The 19,485-nt window shown below is 40.9% G+C and overlaps 1 protein-coding gene across 8 annotated transcripts in view; it reads right to left on the minus strand.

Annotated features, from left to right (window-relative positions):
* Amot (angiomotin) overlaps positions 1-19,485 on the minus strand; it is a 76,233-nt gene that overhangs the window by 45,872 nt on the left and 10,876 nt on the right. For 4 of the 8 annotated variants that reach the window (XM_033760312.1, XM_010603096.2, XM_010603095.2 and 1 more), the window contains 3 exons: positions 14,187-14,335; positions 11,408-12,341; positions 3,736-4,228 (listed from right to left, as the gene is read on the minus strand). In XM_033760312.1, the coding sequence (XP_033616203.1) occupies positions 3,736-4,228; positions 11,408-12,279 (1,365 nt within the window). In that variant the 5' untranslated portion in view covers positions 12,280-12,341; positions 14,187-14,335. Of the gene's footprint in view, positions 1-3,735; positions 4,229-11,407; positions 12,342-12,668; positions 12,798-14,186; positions 14,336-19,485 lie in introns of those variants that run through there. The other 4 variants (XM_033760311.1, XM_033760313.1, XM_010603099.3 and 1 more) reach the window with 4 other exon arrangements.

Genomic DNA, 19,485 nt, shown 5'->3' on the forward strand with positions numbered 1-19,485 from the left:
TTCACATGCTTATTTCAATTAGTCCTGATACCTGCCTAGACAAAGATACCCCATTTTACCAGACAGAAAAGTTAAGCTGCCTTTCTCAAGAGCAAGTTTGCACCAGAGACAATCCATAAAAACTGAATCTTCAGCCTCATGTAGTATAATTCAATTAATTTAGCAAACATTTGAAGGGCCCAACAGTTATAAGAGCTGGTTAGAATACTATGAGGTATTTATATATGAATGAGAGCACTGCCACTGCCTTCAAGGAGCTTTCAATCTAATCAAGTTAAAGAATACAGTACAAGATACAGCTTTAAGAAAAGGAATAGTGCTATAAAGTGCAGAGAAGGAAGCTATTATTCCTAGTTGGAGGAGGAGGGAAAAGAACAATTTCAGGGAGGAGGTGGCATTCAGAGTCAGATCCTGAAACCTGGGTCAGATTTCAATGGGCAGAGGTGAGGGGAAGGGTATTCTATTCTGAGTGAGCAAATGCATTCCCAGAATGACCAGTACTCACATTTGGCTGGACATCATGGGATACACAGGGGAAAGTTGGAGAGATACGGCTGTAAAGATAGATTGGAATCGGATCATAAAAGGGTTTTTTAATGCCAGGCATTTGGACTTTATCCCACACTCAGTGGGAAACCAGTACAGATTTTTAAACAGAAATTCATGATTAGAGTTGTGTTTTATGACACACATGCAAATCTCATAAAATCGAGAAAAAAAAAAAACTAAAAGGACAAAGGATGTTAACCCAAATTAGCCAGAATCAGGAAGAAAACAAGAAACTGTACTCCAGGATATTTCTGTAACCAGTATAGCTTCATTGCACATGTAATAACCATGGAGATTATTTGCATATAATTTGTATAATACAAATAAACCCCATGGCCTGCAACCATTCTGCAGTCCTTCTCAGTTTTCCACTATCCTCCTTAACAAAGCTCAGGGTACTTTATTAGGAGAAATATCAGGCCCCCAGTGGGAAAATGGAGAGAAAGGCAGGGTTACCAAACAACTCAGACTGAACTTGCCTCCATCTCTAAAATCCTGCCTGAGACAGGACTGCCTAAAAACAAAGAGGCTCATACCACTGAAAAGAGCAGACTTGAAAGTGTTTTTCTCCTTACAGATGGCACCAAGATAGCAGCACAGAAGGTGAAAACTGGCGAATGGCATTTAAATACAAGATCTGCAAAGCCTGTGCCTAATGAAGTTTTTTTTTTCATGAAATTCAAGTGCTAGGCAGAGAAAATAAACATTTTCATTTGAAACAGCAGGCCTGGTGTTGGTCAGCTCTGGGCAGCCTTGAGGGAGTAAGTGATTCTTCCCAGTTCTACACAGAATGCCACACCTGGAAAGCAGGCCCTATAATCAAGGTGTTCAGAGTGCTGTTGAAGGTCTGCTAACAATCCTTCCCCTGGTCCCTGTGGAGAAACTGTACCCTTCAAAGGGACAAGACAAGTCACACATCTGTGAGCAGAGCCTCTTCCAGGAAAGAATTCAGAGCAGGACATGTTGTGATTTGGATATGGAATGTCTCCCCACAGTTCCATGTGCTCAGAGGCAGGGCTCCAGGAAGGTCACTGCATTATGGAGTCACTACAGCTAAACTGCTGTTAGGAGGTGGAACCTGGTTAGAGATGGGTCACTGGAGCCTGACACGAAAGCAGTGTTCTCCCTCCTGGTCTCTTCCCTTCTCTTTCTGCTTCCTGGCTACCATGACATGAGCTGCTTGAATGAACCCCTGAAACCTGAAGCCAAAATAACCTCTCCTCCTTTGAGTTGTGGCTATTGGGTATTACATCTTTGTGACAAGAAACTGACTAAGACAGGGCAGTGCCACTGACCTGGTTTGGGTGATGGCAGGTACAGGAGAAAGGGAGGGTGGTGGTGGGTTTCCAGACGTACTCTGTCTCCTTGTTATACTCATGTGCTTCAGTTTTCTTTTTCCAGAATCATCTAGTATCTACCTTATTCTCCCCATTTTCCTTTCCCTCTTCTCCCTTACTATCTCTGTCCTCCACCTTGCTATTGCTTTGGCCTCTACTTCTGACACTCAGCCTGACACTTATTTGAGCCATCTTTCCACATCTCAGGAAACAAGTAATAACAAACCACAACAAAAAATCATATTCTGGCCAGGTGTGGTGGTGCACGCCTGTTATCCCAGCACTCAGGAGACTGATTCAGGAGGAACACTGTGAGTTCAAGACCAGCCTGGGGTACATAGTGAGTTTCAGGTCAGTCTCAATTACACAGGGAGACCCTGTCTCAAAAAAACAACAAAAAAAATCATATTCTGCTTTTCTTGTCAACTCCCCACACACCCGCACACCCAAATCATCATAGATTCTCTGGCAAAAAGGTCCTATAGAAGATCTGTGTTCAACTTTCAACGACTGCATTAAAAATGGGACAGGGCTACCCTGAATTGAGAGTTTGTAGAAGGACTTCAACTTTTAACCTAAAGAGCCAAACTCAATTTCTAGTGTATAGAAAGAATTAATTAATTGCACCAATTGATGTGGGGCATAGTTAGCATGAGAGGAGGGAGAAAATGGGGTGAGTGCAGAAAGAGCTCTTACTCCCCTCAAGAGTCCCTATGCAGATTTGGAGAAACGGGTTGGGGAACCTTTTCTGCTACATGAAAATAATTAAGCAATCCCTTGGGATTGAGATCTGCTGTTTGCAAATTCTCAGTCTCATTCAGGCCCCTAAAATTTCCACTCCTGGTGTCTCCTGAGGACAGTTACTAAACAATACAAGGCAACCACCCCTCCCTCCCACACCTTCAACCTCACCTCCCGAAACAGTGCACAGTGCAGGGTTATCATGCCACACAAGCTCCACACTGACAAAAGCTGCAAAGTGGCTGCCAAAGGCATAGCCTTATTCACCAAACAGCCACTGGAGGCCAAGAGCTAAGAAGGTTCCTAGCTTGGGGCATTCAAGAGCTAAAATCTCAGCAGCAGAAAATAGGAGCGGCCCAGGGAAGAATGTGAACTAGGACACACACTTCTTTTTCTACTTCCTTGGCCCCAGGCTGTCACCTGTTACACAGCTGTGATGATAAGCTCTTCCTACCCTCCCCCCAACACACACACCAAAGAAAGAGAGCAGATGTTGAATCAGAGCTACAGGAAAGGACCAAAGCAAAAAGGGGGAAGGAGGAAAGTGTCGAAAAAGTTCCTAGGAGAACTCCCAGTAGGAAGAGAACTCTCAGCCTTTCCCAGAACAAGGCAGGGTAGGCTCTAACTGCAGCTGATGAGATTTTTCTAGGAAGCATGAACTATGGTTTTATATTTCAGTTTCAAATTCACATTGGGGAAAACATAATCAAGACAAAAGGCCTTCAAATGCTGGCAGGTTCTTCAATGACACAGGAATCACCAGTATTCTTAACCTTATGAAGTGTCATTCCTGCTCCTTTTGGACTTCTAGAACAATCAATTATGTTTTCTTAAGAACTATGGTAACCAATAAATTCAACAAAAAGGAAAAAAAAAGAACTATGGTAACTGGAAAACTAGTAACTTTTCTCTTAGTATAAATGCAAAATTGTGACTGCTCCTAGAAAAACAAGCAGAAGATTTTTTCTCAAAGTTTTAACCATATGCAGCCCTCAGGCAGAGAAGCCCTAAGGACATGACTGTATGTAATGCAACCAACTGACAACTGGAAACTTTTATGTGGATATTAATATTTTAAGGAGGCCCTAATGTCCTCTGAGAGGCTCACCTTCTGTAGTCTTGCCACCTTCTCATAGCATCCTTCCAACTCCTGACGCAGATTTCGGTTCTCATCTGAGAGGATCTCAACCATCTGCTGGGCTCTGGAGACAATAGCAAAAGGGTCAGCTGCCATTGGCTGGTAAGAAGCAGACTGCTGGGTCCGAGGCATAGCTGAATAGGCTTCTCCTGGCTGCTGCTGCTGCTGGTGGTGGTGGTGATGCTGCTGTTGCTGCTGCTGTTGCTGCTGACTCAGGCCTGGTTGAGAGAGGCGGTAATGATCCCCCTGGTGAGCCTGATTAGGTAGAAAATGCTGCTGGGGCCTAGGTAGGTGAGCTGAGTGGTCTCCCTGGTTTGGGACTAAGGGATGCTGGGCAGGAGACAATCTAGTAAACGGTGGAGACTGCAGCAAGGGCAAGGAACCCCCCGACGTCAGGGAAGAAGTAGGGCTGTGAGGTTGTGAGCTCCTGGCTGACAATGGCAATGAGATGTCCTGCGTTGGCCTGGAAAACATGAAGGGCAGACTCTGGTTAAATTCTCTCCTGATGTACTGCAGAACAAGTAAGTGACACATGCAGGCTTCTGGTACCTCTAGGACACCTGCCAAATGAGCAGGCAGAGATAGACTACGAGAACCCTGCAAAGATCTCTACAGTTCTTTCCTGGCCCAACCTCCCACGATTCTGCCTGACAGACAGAGGTGTGATTCCATGGAGGTTCAAACCAGATGATTTCCAAACCAAAAGAAAATCCAAAGGATATATGGATCTATATTCACTGCTCAAGTCTAAGTATTTCAAGCAATTCTTCTATAAGGTAATTTTCATATTATTATCTTAAACCAAACCTAATGTTGGAAATAACATTATGTATGTGTTTGATCAAAGAAAGATTTCAAATTTAAAATATATGTTTCATTTATCGGGAGGGGCAAAAAGCTATCAAAACTGTCTTTACCTTCCTATCTGCAACTGCCTTTGAGAATTCATATATTCATTTAAAAACATTAAATAGGGCTGGGGATTTAGCTCAGTGGTGCCACCACCTGCTTTGCAAGTGCAAGGTCCTGAGTTTAATCCCCAGTACCAGAAAAAAAAAAGAAAAAAAGCATTAACTATACCAAATATACTAAGGAGGCTGAGGCAGGAGGACTGGAAGTTCAAGGCTAGCCTGGCAACTTTGTAAGACTGTATCTCAAAATAAAATAAAATAAAATAAAATCGCTGGGCATGTAGAATCCAGTATTCTCTGGGTTCAACTCCCAGTACTACCAGAACAAAACCCACAAAATAATTACTATTCATTGTAGTTATGATGATTTAATGGTGCCCATTACTGGTAATACAAGAAATTGGTATGGGCAACAATATTATCCTACTTTGATGTAGTGCATGACAAATGTAATGACTGGAAAAGCCTTAAAGAAATTATGTCATCAAACTCTATCATTGCAAGGAGAAATTAAGGCTCAAAGAAGGGAAGTTATTTGCTGGGTACTAGAGGAAGTTAATGCACGGCTTTCTGTGCATAGTGCTTATAGAAAGTTCCAAAAGGAGAACTCTGGTTGGTTTTTTGTTGTTGTTGCTTTGTTTTGTTTTGTTTTGGCACTGGGGATCAAACTCAGGACCTTGTGCTTGCGAGGCAGGTGGTGGCACCACTGAGCTAAATCCCTGGCCCCTGGTACTTTAGTATGACTCTCCCTTCTTTAGTATCTAATTACAACTAAATACTAATATCTGGGTATAAATAACTTGTACATGGTGCCTATTAGCCAGTAAGGGAAACAGTATGTGGAAGGATCACTTTCCACTATCACCACTACCATATCAGGAAGAATATCTGTCAGTGCACAATGAAGACAAAAAGCTTGTTCACCCTCCCCTCAGTCCATGCCCAACTGACCTAATATGCTCCCAAAACCTGCGGATACTTGTCCTACTTGATATTTCTCAATGTGGGGAGGGCAGATGGCTAAGAGTATGGGATTTAGACCCCAACAGGGAGAGTTTGGATAACATTTGTACTACTTACTACCTATGTAACCTTTCAAATTAATTAACCTGCAAGAACCTGTTTCTTTCTTGAGGTTGCAAATGAATTGCAAAATACTGGGATCTTCACATTTTTAGCTCAATAAGAATTACAATCTCTTATCTATCTCCCAATGAGATAGGCTGGCCTTGTTATCATGTTACCTATGGGATACCCTTTGTGCTACTTTGCATAATTTTCATGGCAGAACTGGGACAAATCACCAGAAGCAATTAACTTTTAACTGGCATTCCAGATGCTAAAGCACATGCCTCTCCCAACATTCCAGATATCATTATTGTCCCTACCAAAGCTCCTCAGTTTAATGGCTTTTTAAAGCTTGAAAAAGCATTACAAACACTTGTGCTCCTTGTTTAAAGACCAAAAGGTTGTTAAATGAATTGCTCACTAAATGAGGATTTGTATATAGTATGTACATGATAATATTCAGATCAAAGAAAGGAGCAAAGGAAACTACAATTTGATGACCTTGCTTTTATTTGCATAACTCTTACATGTAGTACTGTAATGTATAACAGAACATAAAACTACAGTACTGTACTCTACAGTATAATCAGCAAAAATTACAGTACTATATAAATAAGGTATGCCATACAAAAAGACATTGGGGCTCTGTAAACAAAATGCACGGAACTGTACAAAAAAAATAAAGATGGATGTAACTGTACTGTATCCCTAAAATGTACCAATAAACTCAATTAAAGCTGAAAAACAAAGAAAAAAAATTAATATTGGCTATTAGTCTGCGCAGTGGGTTGTAAGTCTGAAAAGTCCACGTCAGTCTTCAGTCCAAACAGTTGTTAAATGAAAAAAAATCACTACATTAAATTTCAGGATACCCAATAAAATAGATGATCATTGGCCCCCAAACCTGTTCAAACTTGGTCTATCCCTCAGGCCTGTGTACATCTCTGGTGTACACACATTCTTCTAGTTTCATATATATGTCTCTATATTATTACTGAATACAGAAGTGGGCACACAAACTACTTGGGCACAGAAGAACTGACATGGTACATGTTATACACATTCTTTCTTTCCAAGAGCTCAAAAGACGCACTGCGTCAAAAGCCTGGGAACTGTTTATAAACTTATTTGGTAAATAATTCCCATTTTCCATTCTATGAACCTTCAGTTTCCTTATAGGTAAAATGGAGCATGTGCTTTCTCTTCCCTTTGAGTAAGAGCTATTATCCTTCCTATGTGTCTCTAAAACTCAAATATAATGTCTTGAGGGAAAAAATGAGAACCAAGACCTGTCATGTAATGGTACAAGATCCCAATGATGAATGTAACTGTACTGTATACCTAAAAAGTACCCATAAACTCAATTAAAAAAATATAATGTCTTGGGAGTTGCTGGGGATTTTATATTCCTTGGGCAGAAAAGAGGAGCTTAAATTTCATGTTTTCCGATCAAGCTTTCAAAATTTAAGGGAAAACAATCACTATATCAAATTTTATCCTAATTCCCAGGATTTGAAAGCCCAGGGCCTAGGGAGTGTTTCCTTCTAAACACTGAAGACCCAGTTCAAACTGGGCTTCTCCCATCAAGCGAACCAGGCCTTTCTCTAAAAGAGGCCAGACTATTGGCCTCCCTCCTGGTCTGGAGCGTCAAGAAGGAAGAGATTGGAAAGAGGTCTCTGCTGTCAGTTAAGCCCAAAATGAAGATAAGCAGTAAGGAGGCAGCTACCCCTCGGTTCCCCAGACTGGCAAAGGAAACAGATCTCAGTGCATCATGTTGGAAAACCAAGGCAGTCCGTTACTGGCAGCTTTGCAAATAAACAAAGCCTTGGACAGTTGCAAAAGGAGAGAAAGCCCCCTAGCAAGGGAGTTCCATTTGGACTCCAACATCCACCTACCACCAAAAAGCAGGACACTATTAACACTCAGATGAAGTTTCCCCTAAGAAAAAGGAAAGATGGATGGAGGAGAACTATGGGCAATGACACAGGAAGCAAAATCACACTCAAAATTAAATACTAATAACTACAAGAGTAAAGTTAATAATAATAATTATAGCAGCAGTCACATGAGCAGCATACTGTCCAGGTCCCTCCAGACCCAACAGGGGCTGGAATCATTCCTCACTGACACATTAACCAGTAACAATAAGCCACCCACAGACAATATAATCACATGATCCCATGGAAGACCTGGCCTGTTTCCCTGCCACTTCCCTCCCTTCATTCTGATCCTTCTGAAGACTACCTGGGCCACTGGTGCTCTGCATAAAAGGAGAAAGCATGGCCATACAGGACAGAGGCTACTGACTCAAATCCAGTCCTCCCCAAAGCCAACAGAGTAGGGGAGTATGCAGGGGGCCTCCCAAACAGTGTGTGAGGACACTAAAAGAAAGCCACTGTACCCAGCTGCCACAGCATCTTTCATTCTGCCACATTTGTGAGTGGGAGTCCCTACATTCCTCAGCTCTCACACCCACACACACCTACACACACATAAGCACACATGCACACACCTGCCCACACATGTACAAGCCCATTTATGCACACTCATATCAAAGGAAGTGCCACCAACAGCCTGGAGCCCAGGTTATCCTCACCACCAGAACTGTGCCTCTCCCAGGATCTGGTATGGTGCATCTGTGAATCCTGGAGCTGGCTGTGAATTCTGGATGGTTCCTCTTTCACAACCAGCTCTGCTCTGAACTAGAAAGTCGGGTCACCCTGAGTTTCCACTCAACAAGGATTTCAAGAAACCTCAAATCTTGGCAAGATTTCAATAACTGAAAGGAGCTGGCTTCTTTATAAACAGAAATGATTTAATTTTTAAAAGCAGTTATAAATGTATAAACCCCGGATGAAGAAAGGCTCAGCATTTAGAAAGACAAAGATTCAGAAATTTTAAAATTCTTCAGATGTCTTGGCCTTGTTTCCCACCTGGAGTTCTGGGCATACAAGATATTTATTTTTTAAGTAGGGAGGAGAACATAGGGAAGATGAAGTAATCAAATAATTGTTTATAACATTTTGTTCATTTTAATAGCAAATCTCCAGCATTTCACTGCCCCTCTAAAGGCAAACAAAGGTTGTTGTTGTTGTTGTTATTTTAGACAGCAATATGTTCAAAAAGCTTATTTTGCATCCTGATCTGTAATTTGTGGTTTAAGAAGTAAGAAATTAGTCTTCCAATTGTTTAGTACTAGCAGCAGTTACTTGAAAATGTACCCACAAACCATACAGCTAGCTACTTAAAGGAAATAAATGAAAGAAAATGTGTCACCACCTAAAAGCAGTACACTTCAGCAAAGCTGTTCAACTACCTTCTCTTGCCAAGAAAGTCAATAGGTGCCACTTCCTCACACTGGGGCCCGCAGAAGCTCAGTTAGAATTTGCCTAATGCAGACCCAAACTTCTTCCTCCAATTTAGGACATATCAGTCCAGCACATCAATCACTGTATTCCGTTCCCACAGAGAAATAATTGCTAGAGAACACCCCTGTGTTAAAATACTACTGCTTGAGAGGGGCCGGAGATGGGATGTAGCCAACAATAGAGCACTGCTGACATACTCAAGGCCCTAGGTTCTATACTCAGCACCAGAAAGGGACAGAGAGACAAGACAGAGAGAGACACACACAGACAGAGAGAAAAGAAAGAAAAAGAAAAAAAATGGAAAGAAGGAAAGAAGGCAGGTCAGCATGGGTTCAGTTGCAAAAACAGGGCTAGATCTACAAATAATTTAGGAGGAGAAAAATATACATACATTCTCCTGTAAAATACATGCAACTGAATTTCTCTGGTGGTTTAATCAGTATGGAAAGGGAAAAAACCCCTCTTTGTCTCTTTATTATTTATTTAGGCAGATCAAAGGGCTTTTCTATCCAGCTTCAAACACTGTGGGAGTCATTTCAGATCACAAACAATACTGGTGAATGAGTTCTGAAAATAGCTTTCCTGGGAAGGCGGGCCATGTGCTGAGCGGGGCTTTGGCTTCTACTCCACGCCTAAACCAATACACTCCCCTCCCACAAAGAAGCCATCAGCCCTTCCACATAAGGGAGTTCCACATACTTTTCCATACTGATAGGAAGAGCAAATCAACCCTCCCCCAGGCTCCATTCACATTTGCTGGCTTGAATGGATTTCCACTAAGCTGTGATGTCCAACAGAGCAGCCCTTCCCTGGGTCCTCATTGAGCAGATGGGAACTGGATTCTTACTCTGGTTTAAAGCTGAATGGCCCTGTCTTCACCCCATTTCCTGTTCTTAAGACAAATATCAGAATTTAGGCTCCTCTCCTTTGAAAGCTGCAGAGGAGGTAGAAAAGAGTTAGGAAACCAATGGGGGATAAAGGGGCAAAAATTCTAAACCCCCAAAAGTTAGGGGTGGAGCCCAAGTGAGCCTCTAGTTTAAAAAGAAAGAAAGAAAGAAAAGGACCTGGATGAGGGAAAATTAAATACCAGGAAATGCCAGGTTCTTTCTTTTTTCTTCACCCTACTCCACTCCTTAAATGTCTTCTCTCCTAAGTCACCAGATCACCATATCACCTAGAAACTGTTCCTTCCCAAATAATTGAGGAGAGGAAAGGAGGCAAAGAGGATCATCAAAGAGACCAAAGGAATCACAGACCTAGTCTGTGGACTACCTATGGAAGAAAGCTAGCCTAGAGCTAAGGACTACAAATCCTGTGGTCACCCATCATCGTCCATGGGCACAAAACAGGAATATCAGTCATAACTATCATCATCGCTGCTTATGGTCTCAAATTTCCCTTGCTCCACAGCATGAAATACTACCAATCAGCAACACAGCCCTAAAGTCTAATAATTCAGGTACTGAACAGAATCACAGATTCATAAAGTATGTGAATAGAGCAACAGGGGAAGAGTATTTGGAATATTTAAGAGGTATAGTAGGAAGAACTGAATATAAAAAATGCAATTCATAGGAATATTTTTCTTTGTATATTTTATCATCTGAACAAGACTTCTACATGATATTCTTACATGTTTAGAAACAACAGGCAACTAACAAATTCTCTGAAGTAGAAAGTCAAAGCAGATCAATCTTCATGAACTGTAAGGAAGTACAAGGCAAGTACAACATTGTGAACATGTACATGTATGTAGTTCTCTCTACCATAATATCTGGCGATTTCTTTAATGTCCAAGAGAATCACAATAATTCTACAGAAAAAGCACAGCTAACAGGAAATAGATCTGTTGGCACATATAAGTAATGATAGTTTTATGGAGGACAATGCATGAAAGTGATAGGATGTTGCAGACTAATAAAAGTCCAAGACCATTTGTCTATGCTTCTTAAGAAAAGGCCTAATAACTCACAAGAAGAGGAAGATGGACCCTTCTTTCAGTACCCTAGGAGACAGAAAAACAAATAGCTAACTAAAAGCAAGATTTTGTTCCTCTTCATCCCCTTGGGCAGGCCCATCCTGTAAAGTCAAGGGACCATTAATACAGTGCTAATTATGGCTGAGGAGGTGAGAAATTCAGGTTGACAGACAATTTACTCATCTAATAGGGAATATGCACTACAGAATTTGTTAAACCAAACACCTGCCCATTCCTTCCCTTAAGATTCCCAACACGTAGCAGAAGAGTATGGTTGGGGATGAGATCAGGAAATGACAGAAAGGCAACGCTCTTACCTGGCTGCTCCATACTCAGGGGGATGCTGATACCTCATCAGTTGCCCCTCTGTTCTCCCTGGCTGGTTCAGGCGATGCTCACTATAGAAGTGCCCTGGCTCTTGGGGCTTGCACACTACAGATTGGGGTGGCATGCCCTTGAAGGGATACTCTGGTGGGGGGCCTCGGTGTTCCATGCCCTTCAGGCTATGCTGGTTGGGAGCTGGCCCTTGGGCCTTGTAGAATTCACTGGAACTTGTGGGATTCTTGTAGAGGTCATTAGGTTGTGGTGGGGAGAGGGGAGCACTGGTAACAGGTGGATGGGCCTTAACTCCACTGGTGGCTAGTGACATTTGCATCAATCGTTCACTCAAGGAGCGGACATGCCCTTGTTTAAGGTCTCTGAGTCCTTCATCCTGGTGCATCTTCCCAGGATTAAGCCTCTGAACTGATGGGCGTCCCTCAGTCCTCATCTTCTGGTTGGTGACACCAGTGACATAGAAGGCAGCTCCAACACTGGCATGCTGTTGGCCCCGAAAATATTGGGACTGGACCTTGGCTTCTTCATAGGTCGGAAGTTCCTCATTATTCTGTACTCGGGGAGATAGCTGCTTCTCCATGATGATGTTTTCTGATTGGATTTCCTGGCCCTGGGGTTCCTGGCGAGCAGGGTGTGCTACCAGCTGTTGATGGTGGTCTTGGGGACTCAACACATCATTCTGAGGGCCTGGGTTCCCACTGCCAGTGGGGAAAGGAGGGCCATTCCCTGTGGCTTGCTGGTGGATGGCAAGCAGACTGCGATTCTCACTAGGATTGCCATAGCGAAGCTGCTCTTGTAGCAGACGCTGCAAAACTGTAGTCCCTCCACTTGGCTGTTCTTCAGAATTTCTCATCTCTATCGCAGGTGGTGCCTTGTGAAGAGAGAGAGAAATTGGGCACTTGGGCTGCCCTTGACCTGGGAAGGGGAAACAGGAAGCTTAACACCCAGTTGATGGATAAATCAGTCCTCTAAAGGGGTAAGAAAATGGGTATTTGGGGGCAAGGATTCCATTGCAGAAACAAAGTAGAGAGTTGAATCTAGAAATAACAGATCAACTGTTGGAATTCCTGGCTTTAGCACCAATATGATGAGGAATATAGAGGGATAAGAACTCTATTTCCTCTGTCCCTTTTAGTATGAGTTATATATTCAATCTTGACTTAATTCCTAGGAGGATTGAGGAAATCTAGGGCAGTTAAGTAGAGTAATCAGGGTGGGCAATTTTCCAAGGTCCTTACTCACGTGGTTCATCTCTCTGTAATGTATTTAAATAAAAAAATCCAAGTCTTATGGCTGTGGAGGAAGGGACGGACAGTGGGGAGAGTTATCCCAAAGACAGGATTTGTAAAGCAGTTCAGCATGCGATGGGAGCTATAAAATGATAAATAAAGACTAAAATAAATAAAAGATGAAGAGACCTTGACCAGAGAGAACTGATCCTTAAATTGATGCAAATCATTTTCTCAAATCTCATTCCACTATGAAATATATCTTTTTTTAAAAAAATCCTTTTTAGTATTGTGCATTTTGGATGCTCTGTGGCTTAGTCAGAGAATGCCTTGGGACAATTATCACTGACAAAGTTTCTCTTTCAGCCATCCAGGGAGTCACTGAGATTTGCTATTATTGCTGTTGTTGCTGCTGCTGGGTAAGAGGAGCTTAAAGGGGAAGTGCCTCTTTCATTTGAAGTGAACCTCTGACAACATTTGGAAATCTTTCTGGAAAGGGTATGATATCATATCCCCCACTACCACCACCAATTCTTCTCAGGAAGTAATGTGGGCTGAGTAAGACAGATAACAAAGTTAAGATTCACATTCTAATATATTGGTTTATAGGGTAACTGAAACAAATGATTTCATCTTTCCTTGACTTCTATTTTCTCTTCTAAAAAGTGAGTGGTGGGTGACACACATGCCTTTCCCTCTTATTAGAAACTTTAAAGTGCATTGGAGAGAATCTGTCACGGTAAGTACTGCAATTATACACCAAAGTGAAATAATGAAACTTTTGCTCTGAATATGTTATGTTACTAGTAAGAATGGACATAATGTCACACAAAAAGTCACAATAAATGTCAACCTAACTGGCCCTACATTTCTTAATGAAAAGTCTGGATTTCTGGCTCCCAGGTCTTCACTTCTATATTAAGCTGTCTCTAATCTTTCTGGAAACGAGATCCCTTCCTTAGTGAATGACTGAGAATATGTGTGTGGCAGATGTAGATAGTCACCTTTCTTCCTTTCTCGTTTCTTGATGACTATCACTACCTAGTTTCCCATTCTGTTCAGCAGTTTTAACCCACAGCTAATTCTCCAGAAAAGCTTTTTAAATCCCATTCATAATTCTATTTTGGAAAATGCATGCCAACCACCAAAAAGCTGAGCAGCTTGCCTTCTAGTCTCCTTGCCCAGCCTCCTAGTTATCCTCTGGGATTCCTTCATTTGAAAGGTCAAAGTGGGGTTCTCCCAGGCTTACAATCACAACATATAAGTTGTTTGGTGCATGAAACTGAAGAGAAGACTACTGAACTACTTTTCTTATCACACACACAAAAAATAAAAACAATAATGTTTGTAGTTCATTTCCAAACCCCCTGTACAAGGCAGAAAATGCAGATATTGAGTTGCACCAGGCCCAGAAAAGAGTGCCACCCCCTCCCATGCCACGCACACCCCACCCAGCACACACATATAGGCACACACACACACACACACATACACACACAGAGACACACACGTACACACCAATAGTCCGTACCTATTTCTGCTTTCTTTTAGGCTTAAAGCCTTGATCAGGATAGGGAAATCTTGCTTATGAGCAGCTCCAGAAACCGCAGTGGCAGATTCCCTCTCCCCTAACACTCAGGTTCAGGGTAAGCGCCGCCAAGAGTCCAACCAGTGGTCACTCTGAAATGTTCAGGAGGGGGAGGGAGGGAGAAATAAAAACGTTGTTTCTATATTGCCACCAACAGCCAGCAGTTAACTGAACCACTCCTTCCAAGGAGATTACTTGTCCTCCCAACTTGCCTGGCTTTTAAATGAGTGGCAAAATCTATCTCTACTACAACAGAAAAGAAACCTCACTGTCCAGGAGCTGGGTTCAGGAGTTCATGCCAGTCTCCAGGTGGTGGAAATGCTCAGGTCTGGCACTGGAAAGAATTGCTCTTTTCTAAGTTCACAGCCCTAGAAAGCTATCCTAGTTGGAATACTGGGTGATGTCAAAAGCCGTAACTGCTGTCATACTAGGGTACAACCTTTACATTGTAAATGTACATTGTTCATCAGGTTCACTGCCCTAACTCCCAGCAGGGAATGCAGTTGTGAGACAAGTTCCTGCTTTGACTGCCTTGGTCTCAGATGGGCAAGTAAAACAAAACTTTTCAGCAAACTCCTTTAGTGTTTTTTACATATTGAAAATTCCAGTTTTGCCAGCCTCATGCTAGGCACAATGAGGAATACAGACACACAAAATATAGTTTCTGCTTTCATGGAGCTTACTATCTGATCACCTGATTGATGGTTCACCTATTCTTAGTGGCGTAGCAAAGTTGACTATGCTTCCAAACCCTGAACTGCAACCCTTCTCCAAAAACAAGATGCTTCTACTTGCTTTCTCAACACTTCTCTTGCCCCACAATTTCAGCAAAAGGAATCTACTAGACTCACATAAGTTAGATGAGCTACAAAAGCCCCAAAGATACGTATTTGAGGTAGTCCCCATTTATAATTTCTGCTTTGACCTCTGAAAAGCTCTCTAGGTGCGATCAAATGGGTGCAAAACTTGTAAGTTAGTATAGGTGAGATGTACGTGAACCACTTCTGATGTAGCCATTACTTATTCATCTCACTTAGAGCAACAGCTTTAGTTGGCACCAAAGTCTCCATCTGAGGAGCAAACATCTCTGTGTTCTGGAGACAAGCCCAAAATGTTCAAGACTTTTTTAAAATCACAAAACCACACAATGATGAATTTAACATGATTTCCTTACAAATGTTGCCAAAGATAAAGTGAGCAGACATAAGGTAAACAAACATGGAAATTTGTCTTTCCATCTTGTTTTGGCCCAATATCGTCAGGATCGAAGGAAAAATCATTTTTAATCTAAGTAATTATTTTAGGGTGTCTACCTCTAAAGTCAAAGCAGAACAATTTTTAATTGGAATCAAAGCAGGACTGTTAACAGAGCAATATAAATAACCACTGTGTTTCTATTGTCCAATTCTGAGCAAAACATTTGTCTTTTTTTTTTTAACAAAAACACCAAAAACAGTACAAATCTTTTAAACTTGAGCCCTTGGAGAGAAACCACCATACAATTCTTTCTGAGAACTACTTAAATTCTTCATGCCAAATGTAACTTTCTTCTTGTGACAACCGGCTCCTCATTGGGAAATGCTTTCTTGTCCAAAGTCTTACTATTCCTTTAATTTTGTCCTCTCTGTCCTCCACATCCTTTTCAAGACCTAAATCACTTTATGTTAACTGGACACAGATTGTTCCCACACACACACACACTCCAGACATTTTTGGGTTTTGTTTAACAGGAAAAGAAATCAGCACAAGAAAATAACATTGCAGCGTCCTCTCCAGCTTACTGCTTTTCATAAAGAATTTATGCTCTTATATGTCACAAATCACCTAAGAAAGAAAACACAACTTCATTTACTTATTAGAGAAAGGAAAGAAAACGATTATTGTCTCAGGCACAGAAAGTAAAATAGTATGAATTTTGCAACTTTTAATCCCACCTACAGCTTTAATCATGTCACTATAAGGGATATGACATCACCTTAAATTAATAAAATAACCTTGTTTCTCCTGGACATAAAGACTGCCCCTCAGGGTATCTGATAGAAGAAGAAAGGATAGCTGTACTTCTGTTTTAATTTTTTTTTCTCGTTTCCAGCTTGGATCTGAATAAATCTTTAATTTGTATAAGTAAGTAGTTTACTAAAATAATAGCAAACAAATGAGAAGTATTTAGGGCTCAAAGTAAAAAAGAAATATGGCCAGTAATAGAGTTTGAAATATAGATATTTACTGCAGGTAAAGCTTTTTATATATAATGATTATATCATTTATAAGGCAAATTCACTTAAATAATTGTTAGTATCCCAAAGTCTATGTCTAGATACATAGACACATCAATGTGTACTTCTGTCTTTAAAAGTGCAATGTGAATCTATATTCAGCTCTTCTGTAACAACAGGGTAGCAAAGCCAAGTTAAATTCACTCATATCCACTTGCAGTCATTGGCCTCTCCCAGTATACCTGGGACACTGAGCCAAAAACACATTTAGTGAGAGACCAGATGTTTGTTTCCCAAGCCAAGTCCTCAAAAATCAACATTACAAGGTACCTAGGACAAACCAAATTTCCAACCTTCAAATAACTTTTGTAATATGCCTATAAGATTTCCTTCCTATCCTTTCTGCCACCTCCTCTTCCCATTCTCTGCCACACCTCATTCCACCAAACAGCATGAAGAATCTAAGCCCAGAAAAATTGTTTCTCCATTAAATCTTGGTCAACTTGTTTCATACAATTTTATTCCTAGCTAAATGGAAAGGAGCCAGTTCAAAGTTTCCCTGTAACTGTGTCCATGTATTTGTGAACATGAACACATACACACAAACACACACACACACACACACACACACTGTGTGTGTGCAGGCATGCATGCACGTGAACATACACACAAACCCTCTCACAGAAAGTGAGAAGCCCCAGTGAATTCTCACGCCCTCTTAAGTTGCAGAATGAAGTGTCCTAGAAAATTCCTTTCCTGACAATTTTTCAACCCAGGATACAAATCACTTCCTTAGGGAAGTAAAAAACAATAGTCTTTTTGTAGGTTATCCCTAAACATTTGATAGATAATGGCTAAGCAGTATAAGTGTCATGGTTAAGAAGCTTAGAGTCATACTGCACGAGTACAAATTCTAGTTCTATGGCTTACTGACTGACTTCAGACATGTCTCTTGACCTCCTTAGTCTCAATTTCATCATCTAGAAATTAGCAGTAATGGTACTCATACCTCATAGAATAGTTATGAAGATTAAGTGCTAACCACAAACCTGGCAAATAGTAAAGGTGCAATAAAAGTTAGCAATTGTTATAACTAAAATTTCTAAGTAGCCTTTCTTTAGAAGGCTGTAGCAATGATATGAAGTAAAGCTGGTTTTTTTGAAACCTTTATTTACAACTCAGTCTTTTGTCCTTATTCATCAAAGGCCTGAACTAGAAAGACTCGGGAGATGACTTGGTTGTCCAACCCTTTCTTTCTATAAGATAACCATTCCAGTGCTTTAAAGGGTTCAGAGCCAGCACCAAAATTCAGGTTTTATAACATTTAGGGCAAAAGCCCTTCCTCATAATATATTATCTAGCATCATCAGCTTATACATAAAAGATGCCTAATAAATGTATATTAAATTGAATTAATCTTGGTTTCAAGAGACTATAAACTGGCTTAATGTTCCCACCAATTTTCCAGTTCTGTGGGAAGTAAAATACAACGACAAGAGGGAGAATTCAAATAGGCAAGAAGGAAATGTTTAGCTATCAGTATGACGGAAGATCCTTGCAAAATCTTTCTTCTTCAGGCAAAAATGTATGGGTAGATCTGAAAGCAACATAAATTTTCACTGATCAATGTTTCCAGGCCCCTATTCTAGGTCCACGAATCCATGATATTAACTTGACATTTGCTCTTAATCTTGCTGTAGCTTTAAAAAAGACTTAAAGAAAGAGTTGGCTCCCACTCTTTGCTCTTATCTCTACATTTGTCTAGATTAGGGCTGAAAAATTACTTTAGGAAACATAACACTGCCTTTGCATTTCCAAATCTTATTGAGAGTCAGCATCAGAGATATGTTTGTACAATAGTAATTCAAAGGCTTGCTCACTATTGGTCCCAATTTCATATAACTGTGCTCCTACATAAATAACTTGAGCATGTTAGTAGGTTACAAAGGTGACTGACTATAAAGTGGGTGTGAACAGTGAAATACAAAGTAGGAGAGAGAACCTGTTGCCAGCTCCATTTCATCCTGACACACAAATTCGTTCCAGAGGACCATACCACACACACTAGCACATCCAGTTTATTATGTCAGAAAATGTATAAGGGATCTACAAAATCAATTAACCATAAAATGAGAAACAATAAGAATAGACCTATGGCCAGCCACAGTAGTGCACACCTATAGTCCCAGAACTCAGAAGGCTAAAGTAGAAAGACTGCAAATTCTATGCTAGCCTGGACTACACAGCAAAATCCTGTCTCAAAAAAAAAAGACTATGCCTAGAAACTACTTGCTTTACCACATTTTCCTTGACTCCAATGGTACAATGCCCCTTTTTATTCTTACTTATACTTTATTTTACAAGTAACATAAGCATAGCATGCAAATATTTATAACAAAGAAAATATATCACTTATAATCCCAACAGCTCAATTTAAACATTGTTAACAACAGAACATTCCTTTCACTTCCTTCTATGTGTTTTTACAAAGCAATGAAATAGGGTACATATAATTTTGGATCCTGCATTTATTTCACTTTATCATAAGTACTTTCTCCACGTTGTGGCATAGACTCTCTAACAAACATTATAATGGCTGTGTAACAGTCCATAAAATGAGTGCATCAAGATTTGCTTACCCAATCTCCAATTATTAAGACACTAAAATGGCTTCCAATCTTGTGCTAGTCTAAATAATGTTTCAAAAACCACGTTGTGATTTAGCCTTTTTCAATATTTTGGAGTATTTCCTAATGATGGAATCCCCAAAAAGGAAATTAATGAATCAAGGAGTATGACTGTTTTTAGACAACTGATTACAAAAATAAAACTAACAAAACACCAAAGCTCCATGAAATATCTCCCTCACTTAATGAAAAGCTCTCGTGCTTCCATTTCAACCAGGACTGAGTTAAGCTTCAGGGAGGGAGGGAGAGGGGGAGGGGAGGGGAGAGAGAGAGAGAGAGAGAGAGACAGAGAGAGAGAGACAGAGAGAGGGAGAGAGCAGCGTGGGCACACGGGGGAGT

Source organism: Fukomys damarensis, unplaced genomic scaffold (assembly GCF_012274545.1).
Source record: "Fukomys damarensis isolate Sample0158 unplaced genomic scaffold, DMR_v1.0_HiC HiC_scaffold_39, whole genome shotgun sequence".
Taxonomy (NCBI): domain Eukaryota; kingdom Metazoa; phylum Chordata; class Mammalia; order Rodentia; family Bathyergidae; genus Fukomys; species Fukomys damarensis.